The 16,386-nt window shown below is 44.4% G+C and overlaps 2 protein-coding genes across 4 annotated transcripts in view; one reads left to right on the top strand and one right to left on the bottom strand.

The window, feature by feature from the left end:
- Positions 1-16,386, bottom strand: part of CACNA2D3 (calcium voltage-gated channel auxiliary subunit alpha2delta 3) — a 773,665-nt gene that overhangs the window by 125,653 nt on the left and 631,626 nt on the right. The gene's annotated exons all lie outside the window — the stretch shown is intronic.
- Positions 6,933-16,208, top strand: LRTM1 (leucine rich repeats and transmembrane domains 1). Its single transcript, XM_036430836.2, has 3 exons — positions 6,933-7,617; positions 9,710-10,306; positions 15,612-16,208. The coding sequence occupies exons 1-3, from the start codon at positions 7,530-7,532 to the stop codon at positions 16,043-16,045; spliced, it is 1,119 nt and encodes a 372-aa protein (XP_036286729.1). The 5' UTR covers positions 6,933-7,529; the 3' UTR covers positions 16,046-16,208.

The raw sequence follows: 16,386 nt of genomic DNA on the forward strand, positions 1-16,386 counted from the left end.
GGGCTGCATGGAAGTCAACGCAGGGCCTTGACTTTCCTAACAAACGTCCCTCATGAAGGTTCAGTCACATGACACCAAAGGCAAACTTTCTTTTGTTTGTGGAACTGTTTTGATGACAAGCAGAGATACGTAAAGCACAAATTCACTTAGATTCCAGCTGATGCTAGGAAAATACGCATTCCCATGCATGTTTTATAATCCAAAAACCTGGTGAACTCTGTTACACAAGCAAAATGCTCCTTTGCATTTAACTAGCTTGTTTTTCTTCCAAACAGATCAGTGCAAATAGATACAGCCTAAGTGCCTGGTTGATATATGCCATACAGACACAATAATAGAGAGTAAACCAGCTAATATATATTGCTATGTGCAGCGGCATTCTTTTCTCTCTCTCTTTTTTCTTTTTTTTGCTAAGGTTCTTGCATAAAAGTATTTTTAACCCTCCCTACAAATCTGACAGTTTTGCCAGGGTTCCTTTGTACAGCTGATTAATTGAAGATCAGAGGGGTTAAGTAACTTATTCAAGGTCACAGAGCCAGTAAAAATTGGATACAGCATTGAACCTAGATGGTTTCACTTCATATTCCATGCTTTCATATCAGGGACACTGTTCTAACATTAAACAGTGGGTCAGATGAAGGCTGGAATAAGGATTCCTAAAGCTCAGGGTTGGTACTTGGTGGGTCAGAATGTAAGTCCTGCTTGAGATAATTGTGCTGTCCAGAACATTTTTAAGCTAGACATATCAAAGAGCTAACATGGAGCAAACTTTAAAGAGGAAGAGGCAAGACCCAGATTTATTATTGCACCACAATATACATCCACTAAGTTATAATTTGAAAATATGAAAAACACATTGTCATTTGTTTCAGAAACTGAACTATCATGTTATAATAAAAGTACAAAAGCAAATAAAGATTCACCAAGAAGAACTGCGCAAAACATTCATTTTTATGTATAACATGAGCAAACAATCAAACATGAATTTGATTCCAATTTATATTTTGGGGCAGGGACAAAAGTAGTCAATCAAAAGATCTAAGTGAAACGAGTCAGTGTGAGGCCTTGGCCAGGCTTCCTAAGCTGCCATGTTTCTTGCTCCTTTTGTTTCTTTCATTAGCTTAATATCAACCAGCATCTGCCTATGTTTATTCCGCCAGCTGCATGAGCTCACTAATTACCTTTAATCATACTTATCTGAATGCATCTTTATCTTCACATGCATCCTGTATGCACACAAGCTAAGTGCTGGAAGGCTGAGAGGTTGGAGAGAACTTGGAATAGGAAGTCTGTACTTCCTCTAACCTGAACCAAAACAACAACAAACAAAAACCCCCACACAAATCTGCCTCTAAGTCTGCCTCTGCTACCAGCCAAAAGACTTCTGAGACTTAGTTCCAGAGAGTTGGACAGTGTCAGTGTCCAACGAAGTCATATGGTGATGAGATGATCATCACAGAATCTGACACAATCAATAAGAATTGCTAAGTAGCACTCTACAAACTGTTAAGTTCTTTGAAGAGCCAGAGCCGGCATACCATGTCTTTACTAGTTCCCAAAACACCTTGCTCAGCTCTGGGCTCCGTGGACAAGTGTGATTCTGAAAAAGTATCATACATTTTGGCCACTGTCTTCCTTAGCTTTAAGGAGGTTGAAGGCACACATTTCATTACTACCACTCCACTAATTTTATTTGAAATCCACTGTTCTACTAATTTTACCAGCCATCTTGAGGCCAGGTAAAGGGAGTTTAAATTCTACTGAGAGTCATGTAAAGTAAATTTAATGACCAGAGGTGGCCCTTGAACTTGGATTTTTTACCTTAGCAAGAAGGCTAGAAAGAACAGAGAGATGCACATACCCTCCCACCTTCTCTCTAGAGACTTGATTCTCCACTGAACTCAAAAGAAAATGGTATTCTTCTCAGTTAGCTAGAGCTTCTGGATAATTAAATTTGCATCTTACTGTCAAAAAATGTATTGTATATAAAAAGAAGACCTCAAGACATAAAATATATTAAACTATAAGTTCCCTGAATATTGTGCCTAACATGGATACTCACAATCCATGTGTTTGTAATAAATATGCTGGAGACTTTGGGTAAGTTACTTAAATTTTCTGTGTCATTCATTCATTCAGCATTTGTTTTATGAACCAACTATAATGGGAATAAATATAAGAAATCATTGTAAGCTTTGAGCCTACCAAGCTGCTGTCACCTTTAAGTGAGGTAACACTAATAAAATGTGGAGGCAGAGATTACTAATGCTTTGCAACAAGTATGACTCTTCTTCTTCCAAGGCATGCAGCTAGACTACACTTCCCAGACTTCCTAGCTGTTAGATATGGTCATGGGATTTCATTTTGGCCAATGAAATATAAGCAAAAGTAATAAGTACCATTACTAGGGTTGGCCCCATCAGCCAGGCGATGAAGAAAAATCTGAGAACTAAGAGGAAGACCTAGTGACAAGATGGAGAATCTGGGTCCATGAATGATGGCATGGAGTCTGGCCCCCATCCATCTGAAGTGCACTGTGTTAAGGGCAATGAATAAGCTGTTGTTAAGTTAAGCCACTGATATTTGGGTTTTGTTACAGCAGTTACATTAGTTTAATACAAATCCTTAGCAATATTGACCCACTGCAGACACTAAATCAATTATATGTTTATGTTTTAAGATAAATTCTTAGTTCTCTTGCTATATGTTTTATAAGACTAAAGAGGGAGGGAAGAAGGGAGGCAGGGGGAAAGTAGAAAGGAAGAAAGGAAGAAAGAGCTTTTCTTGTAAATAGCTCTTTATAGATTTTATACCTGGTGCCATTTGATCATCCACAATTCTTAGGGAAAAATTTTCCAAATTCCCTATTTCCTCCACAACTAAATGAAATTTCTGTGTGGATCTGTGGTGCCAGGGCTTCCTTCCTACTATCTCGGGCTGCAGCTGTCCCTCAATTTGACAACCTTCCTCACATCAGATCCTCAAAGCACCTGCTTTGGATGGGGCCCAGGGAGAGGGATGGGAAAGCCCTTTGCCATGACTTCACCAAAGCAGATGACAGCACTGGATGACGTGCTTGTGAGCACTATATGGTCTGCTTGCAGGCCCAGATCACTGGGCAGAGAAAGACACACCATCAAGTTCTGGGTATGCTCTGTTTATACCTATAACTCAGCCAATACCTGGAAAATAAGTGATCTCAAATACTCTAGTAAAAAAAAATGCACCTTTACTTGCTACTTAATAGAAGTCAGCTTTTCTTCTTTATGTTTTTAAGATTATAGATGTAATGCATGTTTGCAGTAGCAAGTTGAATATGCAGAGGTAGAAAGAGAATATTTTATTTTTCCTTTCTTCTTCTAAATTATCCCTGCCCACTGGATAATCAGGGTATTTCATCTTCAGACAAGCCAATGCACATTTCCCCCCCAACATAAATGGGATTATACAATATGCATTTCCATTCAAATTGCTTTATTTAACAGAACAATTTATTATGAGTATCCTTCCAGGTGAGTATATCATATTTAACTCTAATATATTCTTTGAAAATAACTGAATAACATTACCTGGGAGGAAATACTATTTGTTGAATATCAAGACATCAACAATTTTAAGAGTTAATAATTGTTGATCCTTTTTTTTTTTAGGGAAGTGTAATGTTAAATAGACCGATTTACAGTAGACAACATTCTTACTTAACATGGGCGAAAGTGTATAGGAAATATATGTCTATATATTATACACATATTGGAAATATAGAGAAGCTAGGAAATTGTGGCAATCTTGGTATCATGGTAACCACAATCTCTGAGGGTGTGTCTGAAGCACGTTTCTGCATGGGAAACAAGGTTCTTGACTAAGTCTTGGTACCAGGAGCACCTCACCCTTCACCGTGGCATCCTCCCCTCTGGGGTATGGCTTGACCTGACCTGACACCTGGCATCTCTCCTACTTTTTTGCATGCAGAGTTGACTTGATACTTCTGGGATCTGGCTGATGGAGGGAAGGAGGGGCGAAGGGAGGAAGGAGAGGAGGGAGGGAGGGAGAGAAGATGCTGCAGGCATTAACATGCAGATCACAACCCTCCCTTTGTTCTCTGGTCTGAGGTCAGATGGAATTAATCACTCAGCCTCTGCATGCAAAGTCCTTCTCCGTCCAAGTGTGCACTGCCCACTTCAAAATCAACAGTTAGAGTCAGCAGGAGCAAAGGAGAACCAAAGGACCTCTTTGAGCAGCACATCACTGCTCCAAGGAACCTGTAGCTGTGGGGGGGCTTTGCATCTTCTCAAAGTCTTCACATTTTAGGTGGGAGCAGCCAGTCTAGACTCTTTGAGGTCCAAGAATACAATTTGCTACTAGAAATGTCCACTTTTGATCATCTGCTGCATAGGTCTCTTCCAGACATAAGTGCACAACCTAAGCTGTGCACTTAATATATATCACTTAATCCTTCCTGATCCTTTATTATTGTTATTATTTATTATATTAAATTTTTATTGATTTCAGAGGAAAGGAAAAGGAAGCAAGAGACAGAAACATCAATGATGAGAGAGAATCATTGATTGGCTGCCTCCTGCACGCCCCACACTGGGAATTGAGCTCACAACCCACATACAGGCAACCCCTTGACTGGAATCGAACCTGGGACCCTTCAGTACAACACTCTATCCACCGTGCAAAACTGGCTAGGGCCTTGCTGGATCCTTTGAGGAAGATATTATTTACATGCTACAGATGAGGAAGCCAAGGCTCAGAGAGATTCTGTGGTTTGTCTAAGACTACACAGCTTTAGGGTATAAGCAGCATGGAAGTGTGCTTCCTCATTTAGCCACCAGCCTGGTATCAACTGCAGGTGTCCCCAGATGTCTGAAGTTAGCCTGCAGGTGCCCTGGCCTCCTGCACCAACTTTGCTGTCCATGTATTCATCTTTCAAGATGTGGACCCTCGTTGGGCCCTGCAGAAGGAAGCTAAATAGCTCTGCTCTAACCCAAAGAGACACTCAAAGTCTTTGTTTGTTCAAACTCCCTGAAGTCTGTAAATACAGGGCCTTTCAAGTCCACTCGGGCATTCTGACCATAATGAAAAGCTTTTACACATAATAGAACCCTAAGGATCATCATCCTCAGACCCTCATTCTATAGATGAGCAGATGGGGTGGGTGACAGGTGATGATGGTGGAGCAGGGACTACATAAAGGACTAGAGCAGGGTTCACAAATCATGGCCTGTGGGGTGACTGGGCCCTCCACCTGACTTGGTAAATATGGTTTTATGGGAACACAGACATGCCCCTTTTTATGGATTGTCTATCATTGGCTTCTCCCTATTTCAAAGTGGAACAGTTACCACAAAGACCGTAATGTATTCTAAATATTTAATGTCTAAATATTTATTTATTTATTTATTTTATTTTATTTTTAAAATATATTTTTATTGATTTTTTACAGAGAGGAAGAGAGAGGGATAGGGAGTTAGAAACATCAATGAGAGAGAGTTATCGATCAGCTGCCTCCTGCACAGCCCCCACTGGGAATGTGCCCACAACCAAGGTGCATGCCCTTGACCGGAATCAAACCCGGGACCTCTCAGTCCGCAGGCCAACACTCTATCTACTGAGCCAAACCGCTCCCGGCTAATATCTAAATATTTATTATTTGGCCCTTTCAAAATATGTTTGCTAACACCTGGAAAAGACAGCAACACACAGGTTGATTTGAGTTATTGGTAACTTTCTAGTTCTTAGAGTGTTAGGTTCACTGGTGTTTGCTATGTTGTGATGAATTAATGACCGAAGGCTATATATGGATCGTCGATAGTCATGTATAACCAAGGAATGATAATTATCAAATTCTCTGCCCCTGAAAATAGACCAGATGGTGGGAAAGAAGGGAGAAAGGATGAGGTCGTTTATCCCACATTAAGATTTTAATGGTTCCTTGTCACCTACACCTGACTTTCCACTGTTGTATCTCCCATGCTCCAAGGTGTAGGAGGACAAAAGGTGTCGGATGAGTAAAGCAGGTGTTTCAGGGTCACAGTGAGCATGTTGGGTTCTATGAGATGGGAAGGGGTTTGGCTGAAGACGAGGCTATTAAGGACAGTCACAGCCCAATTTTTCCACTTCATTCACAAGGGGCCTTTTCCCTGGGTACCTCAGGAGTGGCCTGAGGGGTCAGGGCTCCAGGTCTGTTGTTAAGACCTCCCTCTACCTGTCAAGTCAAGGTTGGCCTTTAAAAGGCAGCAGCATGACGGTCCTGTCAGACATCCCCTTGGGTAATTATGAGCATGAATGAAGGCACTCTGGGCCATGACATGTATTGCTTTAACTCCAAAACAATCTTGTGAAGCGAGGACCACTGCCCTCCCCATGTTACAGATGAGGCTGCGGGGCTCCTGGTGCACAAGTCACTTGCCCAGAGACATAGAGCTGATGAATGATGAAACCAAATTCAAATCCAGACTCATCTGACTCCAAAGCCCACACTCTGCAGCCCCATGACACTGGCTGAGGCCATGCCACCCCAAGAAAAGCACGTTTTCACCATTCCAACTAGTCACCGTGCCTCACAGAGCATTCCAGCATGTTGAAGGGCAGCTTGGGCCATCTCCACCCTGGCAAATGTCAGGGGATTTGCACATTCAAAGAAATGTTCCGGTCCCCAGTGGGAAAGTTCCCAACAGCTTCCATTAGACAACAGTCACAGTTCATTGACCCCCCTGAAGCTCACAGGGGCGGTTTTATTGCTTTATAGGTGAAAAGTCAGGGAAACGTGGAAAGATTGAGAAGTATTTCCAAAGTCACATGAACCAAAAGGTCAATTGAATGGGGGTGGAGGCGGTCGGAGGGGGAGGCGGAGAGCAGGCAGAGAGGCAGCTGAAAAGTATTTGTGGCACCAGGGAGAATAGACTGGGATGTGCACGAAAGGGAACCGTGGCTATGAATTTCAGGGCATCAAGGCCCTGTCAACACAGCTAATCCCCACGGATGTTGGCTGAATAAGCCTCCGATGACCAAACAAGCACACTGTGGAAACCGTGTCAGCCTCCAGCAGGCCAATTTGTCCTCATATTACACACTCTGCTGGCTCTGTTGCCAGACCCCCAGCTCGAGGATCCACGGTGAGCGTCCCCCCAACCCGCCAAGGGTTGACACAGCACAGTTACTAAGTCAACAGCATTCAGAAACCACGACCGGATTAAGCAGGCGGTTTTATTTTGGTGGCCTGGACTTCAAGCAGATTAACTAATCAAAAAGCCCCAGCCATCGGGGTCATGTTTGAATGCTACAGCTGTTCGCCGAGTTGACAAATGTTCTTTCTGTGGCTTGTCATCTGAATGGGACGGGCAGGGATGATCGCGGGGAGGTCGACACTTTCAGAAAGAAGAGGGTCGTAGTCAAAAGACCCCGTAATGGAAAACAATCCCCGCCAGATGGAGACGGGCAGAGGACTGCTTGAATAAGGGTCTCCTGAAAGCCACAACTGTCTCTGCATTGAAGAAAGCACAAGCAGGCAGCGGGAAAAGCGAATGAAAAGCTGGACTGCGAGTTGGCATGTGGATCTGCTAATTAATAGAAGGGCTGCAGGTCAACATAGGACGCCTGCAGTCATGAAAGGTGAGCCATGCTGTGTCCATCCCCTCACCCCTCAGAGAAGTCCCCTGGGGAGGCATGGGATCCCCTCAAAAAGGTGTCGGTGGGAAACCTAGTTTCATGTTGTCTGTCTCTAGAGACCAAACAGAGCAAACAAATGTCTCTGAGGGAGAATGTGTGCTTGCCACATTGGGTCAGAGGCAGGCATGGGGATGAATGTGCCCAGCCATGATCAGACATGCAGATGCCATGCCAATCGCCATTTCATACAAAACACCATGCTTCAAGTTGGGGTCCATAGGTGGGTGGAGTGGGACAAAAGAAAGAATGAACTAACTGGCTGCAATTTTGGAAATATAAGCCTTTCATTAATAGATCAGTGGGTTTTGGGGAAAATGTGTTCTCTTGATGAAGATTTGGTTTCCTACAGCCAGTTAATGCCTGAGACCCACAGCCAAAGTGCAGATTGTTGACTAATCTTGGATGGAAAGATGTTTGGCTTTGAAAGGAATCATTTAGGTTATTTGTAAGAATTAGAAAGGAAAAATGAGGGCTTTGCTCTTTTTTATTTTGGAAGAGGGAAGAGGCCATGATGTCCTGCATCCCCTGAGCTCAACTACACTGAGCAGAACCTCCCCAGACACCTTTCCTTTGCCCCAAAGCACTGCTCACATCCGGAGAGAATTCAAGGGACGGGATGCAAGGCATTTGACAGCCAGGCTTTATTTTCCATAGTTCAGGCCCCAAACAAACAAACAAACCTCTTTCAAGACCACTTTTTATGAGGAGGTAATTATTTTGAGTTTTCAATATAATTGCGTGGCCTTGTGAATTCCTGTACCAATTGAACAAAGTGTCCTTGTCAGATATTTGCCCTATTTTGAAATTCAAATCTCAGCAGAAAAGAAGGGATGATACAGCTACTCTGGAGAAGAATCAGGCAGTACTTAGAAAGCTCCCATCCTCTGAACTTTCTGATTGATTCCCGAGACCCTCTTCCACATTTTTTCACGGCCACATTCCTCACAGGCAGGGAGCTCTGTGCGTAAGTGCTCTTTGCAGCATAATTTCTAACGAGGGAAAAAGTCAATGACTCAAATGCTCATCAGTAAGGGAGGAAATAAATGGTAAAAGACATGGTCCCACCATGGAATATTGTATAGCAGTTAAAAGAAATGAATTAGCGCTCTGTGTATCCATATGAATAGATAACTTTTGAGTGACTAGAGTAAAATGCAGAATGAAACCTGCTGCTGATTATATTTACGTAGGTTATTATAAACCACTATATAAAAAAAACAGTATTATGTATATGCTTTTGTGTGTGTGTTTGTGCGTGTATGTGTATAAGTATTTGACAGGCAACAAAGCACAGCAGGTAAGAACCCTGACAGGCTCTGTAAGCAGAGTGCTTGGGTTCAAATCATGACTCTATTACTTATATGTGTGACCTTGAGCGGTGATTCGAAGCTGTTCTTGAAGCTATTGTCTTTGCCTCAGGTGCCTCACCTTCAAAATGGGGATAATAGTAGAACCGAATGTAAAGGTTAAGAGGGGTATGCATATTCTGGCTGGGTGGGGTCCAGCCAGCCCACGCTGATTGGGGCCAATTGGGGCCTGACTGGCTGGTGGGAGGGGCTGTGGGAGATGGGAGTGTGGTAAGTGATCAGAGCCGCAGTTCAAGTCAAAGCAACCTGTCATTTTGGTTGTTCTGGCCTTATGGTCGCTTGTCATACGAGCGACCATAAGGCCAGAACAACCTTCAGAGAGAAAAGGAGATAAAGAGAGAAATAGAAACATTAATTATAGAGAATCATAGATCAGCTGTCTCCTGCACACCTGCTACTGGAAATCAAATCATAACCTCCTAGTTCCTAGGTCGGAACTCAATCACTGAGCCACACCAGCCAGTCTGTAGGAACATGTTAGACCTGTCCTATCCAATGTGCTACCCATTGGCACCATGTGACTAGTCACATTTAGATTAATTAAAATTAAATGCAAATAAGAATTCAGTTCCTGGGCTACCGTTGTCACCTTGCAGAGCTCAGTGGCCATATACAGCCAGTGGCTACCACACTGGACAGCAGATGTAGGGAGTTTCTGTTTGCCCTAGGTGAGCTGCTCCTGCTCTCCAGTGTGGTTTTCCTGCTCCGGGTGGCTTGTGGATGCCCTGAGAAGTGCCATTGTCAACCGACCTTGAATTCTGTAGACTGCAGCTGCCGGGGTCTGGCTGAAATCCCTCCCGATCTGCCTCCTCAGACTCTCACGCTGCATTTACAAGATAACCAGATACACCAGCTCTCTGCTTCTGCATTCAGGTCAGTGCCACAGCTCATGACCTTGAACTTGGGCAACAATTCGCTTTCCATTCTGGCCCCTGGAGCTTTCCATGGACTTCAGCACTTGCGGGTCTTAAACCTGACCCAGAACTCCCTACATTCCTTGGAAAGCGGACTTTTCCATTCCCTCCCTCAGTTGAGGGAGCTGGATGTGTCATCCAACAACATCAACCACCTTCCAGCCGCCTTGGGTGAGCGCTGGGAGAACCTAACCCTGTTCGCCGTCCAACAAAACCAGCTTCAGCAGCTGGATCGGGTGCTCCTAGAGTCCATGTCCAGCCTGAAGCTTCTCTTTCTCAAGGACAACCTCTGGAAATGCAATTGCCACTTGCTGGGTCTCAAACTCTGGCTGGAGAAATTTCTCTATAAAGGTGAGTAACATCTGTTTGGAAAGCCCAGCTGTGGGTCACTCGCCTGGGGTAAACCTCATCTGTTCTCTGTATTAGAGAGAACCTTGTGGGGTGCACGAGGGGCCCGTAGAAGCTTTGTCCTCATCGGTGTCATGTAACAGTGTGGCAGAGACATGAGTCACTAAAAGAGGTTTACATTCAGGTTTTTTAAGTCATTTTACAAATCCGGTTCATGGAGATAACTTTCCACTTTTTGAGTGACAACAGCATTAAATGATTTATCAGGAAACTGGGGGCCCTTAAAAAGGAGGGAAATTTGGTCTCCATCTGAATAACTGCTGACCTCCAAACTGGAATCACATTCAGTTTTCAAATGTGATCCGCCCGTGGCCTGGTATCTGTCCCTGGGACATCCCCCCTGTGTCTGCCTCCACCCACCGGCAGCTACACATCCTCCCGAAGGCGGTCCCTCTGGTTAGCAAGTACCAGTTACTGAAGTTGGGTGCAACAGGGCCCCTCTCTAAAGTGACTATTTCTTTAACTAGATGTCAAAACCAAAGCAAGCAACCCTAGAATATTAAAGATGAGGGGATCTGGAAATCCCCCAGGGGTCCGCAAGCAACAGCCCGAGGGCCAAATCCAGCCCTCCCCCGTTTTGGTAAAGAAAGACTTTTGGTAAAGAAACACACCACACCCATTTGTTATTTATTCTTTGTGGCTGTTTTGCACTCTAGTCTAAGGGCAAACTTGAATAGTTTTGATAGGATATATACAGCAAAGCTTACCATATTTGCTATTGGCCCTTTAGAGAAAAATTGGTCAATACTAGCTTGTAACCAATGGGAAACAGAAGCCCAGGGAGGCTCAACAACTTGCCCAAGATGACAAACTGGAAGCTCAGAAGAGAAAAGAGTGAATGGAATTGAGTCTTGGCCTTAGGTCCTCCCTCTATACCACAGTGGTTCATTTATTCATCCTTATATTTGAGTGCCTCTTATATGCCTGGCATTTTTCTAAGCACCAAGAAAAGGCAAGTGAACAAGAAAATCCCTATTATCACAGAGTTTATGACCTGGTGGTAGAAACAGATGGTAAATAAGATATCAAATATCCATGTTCAGAAAGCAGTTAGTGCTAGGGAAACTGAGGCAGGGGAAGGGGAGGGAGGGATGGGATGGAGTTCCACTTTAGTTAGGAAGGCCAGGGAAGGCCTCTCCAAGGAGGAGACATGGGCCAGCAGAACCTGCTCAGGAGGCAGGAGCTGTGAGCTAAGTGGAGGAGAGAAGCAGTGCAGAGGGCTTGACTGGGAGTGAGCTTGGTTTGACTAAGGATGAAAGAGTGCTTGGAGGAGAGGAAGGGAGTGAGAGAGAAGACAGAGATAAGATAACACAAGTACTCAGGGGCCATCATGTAGGAACCAGAAGAGTAGGCAGAGGCCTTTGTATTTTATTTTAGGCGAGATAAAAATCTCCTGAATTTTACTTAGAGGAACAATGTGATCTGATTACAATTTAAAAGGTCACTCTGTGGACTCTAGGGAGAGCTGACTGAAAGCTACCAGAGAAGAAACAGGGGAATGAGGGGGACGTAATCAGACATCCTGGGAAGAGGTGGAGGTGGGCCAGACCAGGCTGGTGAGAAGTAATCAATGTTGGGAGACATTTGAAATACTGAACTGACAGAAATTGCTAACAGGTTGGACTGGAAGATGAAGGAGAATAATCAGGGAAAATTCAAATTTTTGTCCTGCAGGAATAACCAGATATAGGATGTCAATAGTTTATAAGGGGCAGACTGGGGAATGGGAAAGGAGGAAGTGGGTGAGTGTGTGTGAGAGAGAATAAATAACACCTGAGTTGGGGGAAGATCAAGTTTGAGATGCACATTTCATGTCCAAGGAAGCTGTTGCATTGGTGGATGTACATTTAAGCCTCTCTGATACAGGAAGAGAGCAGAACTACGGATGTGAATTAGGGACTTAGCCAAGTTGGATGGTGTAGCAGCTAAGAGGACAGAAGGAAGCAGGTTAGAGCTCACCATGAGTTCAAGTACACAATGTCGAGTTGAGACTCCCTCTCAACAATGTAGAAGCAAACAGCTTATCACTAAGCAGCTAATCTTAGAGTTGACCTACAACAGGGACTACATACAGTGGTAAAAATCTTTCTTACATCTAGAGGTGAAGTTGCTTCAGCTATTGTGTTTTAGACTTCATGGTAAACATGAGCCAAACAGCCATAAAAAAGATAGTTTTTATCAAAGAAGAATATTTCTTGACAAAGAAAGAAGATAGTTCCTAGGTTCAGGACACTAGAAGGAACGTGGGAGGGAGGGATGCTCTGCCACAAACTTGCTCATGAGCATTGGACAGCCATGCACCAGCTCTCAGGTCACCAGGTGAAACTGACAGTGCTGAGCCAGGAGCTCCTGAGACCTATTCTGATCCTGATTCCGTGACTCAGTTCAACACCCCCTCATGGCAGAGGTACCTGGCACAGACAACAGCCCTTCTGTAGAAGGTGGAATGGATTTGGGGGTCACAAGATCTGGGGGACCCAAAATAACTAGGAAACTGCCCACCCCCCTCCAAATAGATGCTAAATGTAGGAGACAATCTGACTTATTGATTTAATGAATAAAGGTAAAACGAAGGGCTAGGTACACTGGTCAAGACCTTCTTTACAAAAGAAGCATATATAGACACAAACCCTAGCAGTGTTAGTCAGAACAGGCTGATTGATTGACACCCATCTCAGTGATGCACAGGATAGAAGACATTCGTGTGAGTCCCAGGGAGTTGGGGGAGGAGCTGGGATTGGTGCTTAAGTCCTTCAGGGACTTAAGCCCCTTCCAGCTTTCGACATTTCCAACTTGACCACGTGGCCGCTAAGGTTAACACCAAATGGGAACAAAATGCTTGGAGAATTAAGCAGGGGTTTGGGGGCCTAGAAGTGACATTCGCTGGTTCCAGTGGCTAGAACTCAGTCACACGGCCCCAACCTGACCACAGAGGGTGGGGAAACTTCATCATCCTGTGGGTCTCAGCCAAAACACATGCTGTGGTGAATACTTAATAATGTCTTCCCCACAAAAACATGTGCATAGATTTTGTCATTAGTATTCCTCCCTCTCCATTCATAAGTAACAAATCACTTTTATGCTAATAGCTGTCTGTATTAAACATTTATTCTGGGCTAGGTATTGTGCTAAATACTTGATATAGGTTATTCAACTTGATATATGTTAGTCTTCAGAGCAGTCTTATGGGGTGAATTTCATTATTTCCCCCTTCCACTTTCCAGATGAGCAGGCAGAGCACAGAATGGTCAAATATTTTTCTTAGAATTAACTGCACAGCTAATTGATGATCAGACTCAAGATTTAAATCAAATTTCTTTCAAGACAGTGGTTAAGAGCTACCAGTGGCCAGATGGGGAATAACAAGTGCTTGGCAAGCTGGAGCTTCTTGCCTTGTCAGCTTCCATGAGTCTAGAGGGTGTGGGACTCTCAAGCTGTCAGCAGACATGCCTCCTGGGTGGAAGGCTGGGACGTGAATCTGGGCTGAGGACACAGGTGCACAGGAGGCCATGGGGCTCTTGGTGGCCACAACCCCTGCCTTCCAGGCATGTCCAGGGCTCTAGTGTGTGTATTTCCTCACCACCTGCATATCCGCTCAGAAAGGAGGACATTCCTCTGACACCTGTTTACTTTAGAGTTGGGGCTCTTGGCTCAGGGGGTTACTGATGAAGCCAGGGGGGCGGCCAGGAGGCTAGCAGGTTCAGATTCAGTTTCAAGTAGCGGTAGCAAAAGAGGTGTGGGGTGAATTTTGTCAAAGCTTCTAACCCCGATGTGACCTGGGCCAGATAACCCTTGAATTGCAGAATGTCCCCGTCTACTAATGGGGCCACATAGGACTCGGCTTATAAGGCTCAAATAGAATGATGTGAGAGAAGGCATTCCCCAGTCACTGCAGTGCCATGAAAGGGAAGGTTTGATTCCTACTGAAGTGACTGCCTCCTGCGTGTGACTTTCCGGAGTTATTTCAGAGTTCACCTGTGGCATGCACAAAGAACCTGTGGTCTCCCTTGGCTGAGAGTGGTATCAGGCTTCACAGCCATCCATGGGGGAGGAACAGAAGAGTTCAGGGCAGCCAGGGGAACCGAGTCACTGGTTATGGGGGTGGGACTCAGTCCCAGCAAAGAAAGGCTTTACTGAGGGTCATTGTGTAACTCCGCTGACCTTGGGACACGCCAGGAAGGAGGAAATAGAGAGAAGGAAGGAAGCAGAAACAGAGTATAGTGGGGAAATCTGGGATTAAGGAAGTGAGCTGGGTTTGGATGTTCTGTCCCCTTATGACCTGGGTGACCTTGGACAAGAATGACCATTGTAGCAGAGTTGTGAGGACTAACCTATCAGTGATTCATAAACGATCAAGTTGGATACAAATAGATATTTTCATGGCAAAAGCTGCAGTCAGAGAAGTTGATTCGCCTGAGGTCACATACTAAATTGGTGATCAAGCTTGGCCGGAAGGAACCTGTTAGCCCATTGCTCTTTCTAGAAAAGAATTACTAGGCACGTGGTCTACTTATCTCAGGAAATCAGTCACCTTACAGATAATAGAAACTGAATCTAAAAGCCACTGGAAAGTTCAGTACACCCAGGTCTAAATGTTTCAAAGCAAGGAAGAGACATGTTCATTACCCTTAATCCCATGATTACATTTAACTAATGTAATTACCAAATCTTCAGATATGCAAAACACTCAAAGACCATGACCTCCCATTTGGCAACATGGAAGAGTGTTGCCAGACACATAGGGTCTTTGTAATTAACACATAACATCACAACAAAGGAGGTTTTTTTTGTTTTGTTTTGTTTTTTAAGATGTCCAGTGGGAGTTGGTACAATCGGTTTGGTTGTGCAGAGGGCTTCGTTAGGGGCGTGAGCGCCCTCAGGTTGGCCTCCGGTGCCCCTTCTTGTCAGCTTCGCATTGCTTTGCCTTCGGCGTTTTATAAGGCAAAGGTGACCTGGCTTTTAATGAATTCTTGGTCAGACATAATTGCCAATTTAGTGTGACTTTTTTAACATTTGGCCAATTTAAAAATCCTAAAATCATAAAATGTAGTTGTTAGGTTCTTTGACTTCGGGAGGCGGGGAGGAGGAGGAGGGGAGAGAAAAGATGCTTTATAAATTCCATCTGCCGAAATTTTCACAGGTTGAGGCTTTGGAATTCAGAACTAATCAATTGTGTCAGGCTCTGTTATCATCCTTTGCTTTTTTTTTTTTTTTTTTTTTTTTTTTTTTTTTTTTTTTTTTTTTTAAGGGGGAGTCATGGACAGTGTCATCTGTGCGTCACCAGATACTTGGAAGGGAAAGGACCTCCTTAAAATCCCGCACGAGCTGTACCAGCCCTGCCTTTCTCCCTCTGCAGATCTGGAGTCCTGGCCAGGGCAGCCGCTGAGTCCTGCCCAGCAGGCTGTCCTGAGGCCTCCTAAGAGCCACAGTGTGGAGGAGCAAGACCCGTCCGACTGTGAGCTCAAACCCAAGCCCAGGCCCGCCAATCTGCGTCGCGCCTTGGTCACGGTCATCATCGCTGGGGTTTTGTGCGGGATCCTGTGTCTCATGATGCTGGTGGCCACCATCTATGGCTGCACCTATGCGGCCATCACGGCTCATTATCGGGAGGCACCTGTGGCTCAAACCATCGAGCCTGCGAAGACGGAAGAAAAAGAGCTGCTTGACAACCCACCAGCTTGAGTGCTTTCGTCTCGAATAGGAATAGTCACTTTAGGCCAGAAGATAGTCTCTGAGGAGGGCTGATATGTCCACTGTTCCGGCCCCGTTTTGCTTTTTCCAAAAGAAAACACAAAGGATGTGTCTTTAAAAAAATATTTCGGAGGAGAAATTTATGTTGAGATTTTCAAGTTTTAAATACTGTACATGAACTAGAGATGATACTTGTGTTCTGTGCCTGAGAAGTTTCTTAGACTTATTCTGTGTGGGAGAAGGCCGTGCACAGAGGAACGGGGGCTACCATCTCTTTCAGGTCCTCTTTGGTCCATGAAGTTGCTTTTACAGAGCACGGAAAGGCAAACACG

Source organism: Pipistrellus kuhlii, unplaced genomic scaffold (assembly GCF_014108245.1).
Source record: "Pipistrellus kuhlii isolate mPipKuh1 unplaced genomic scaffold, mPipKuh1.p scaffold_m20_p_11, whole genome shotgun sequence".
Lineage (NCBI taxonomy): Eukaryota > Metazoa > Chordata > Mammalia > Chiroptera > Vespertilionidae > Pipistrellus > Pipistrellus kuhlii.

Coding starts and splice junctions, on each gene's coding strand:
- LRTM1 (XM_036430836.2), top strand. CDS start 7,530: ATGAAAAGCTGGACTGCGAGTTGGCATGTGGATCTGCTAATTAATAGA. Junction 7,618..9,709: donor GACGCCTGCAGTCATGAAAG/GTGAGCCATGCT, acceptor TGTTTGCCCTAG/GTGAGCTGCTCCTGCTCTCC. Junction 10,307..15,611: donor GGAGAAATTTCTCTATAAAG/GTGAGTAACATC, acceptor TTTTTTTTTAAG/GGGGAGTCATGGACAGTGTC.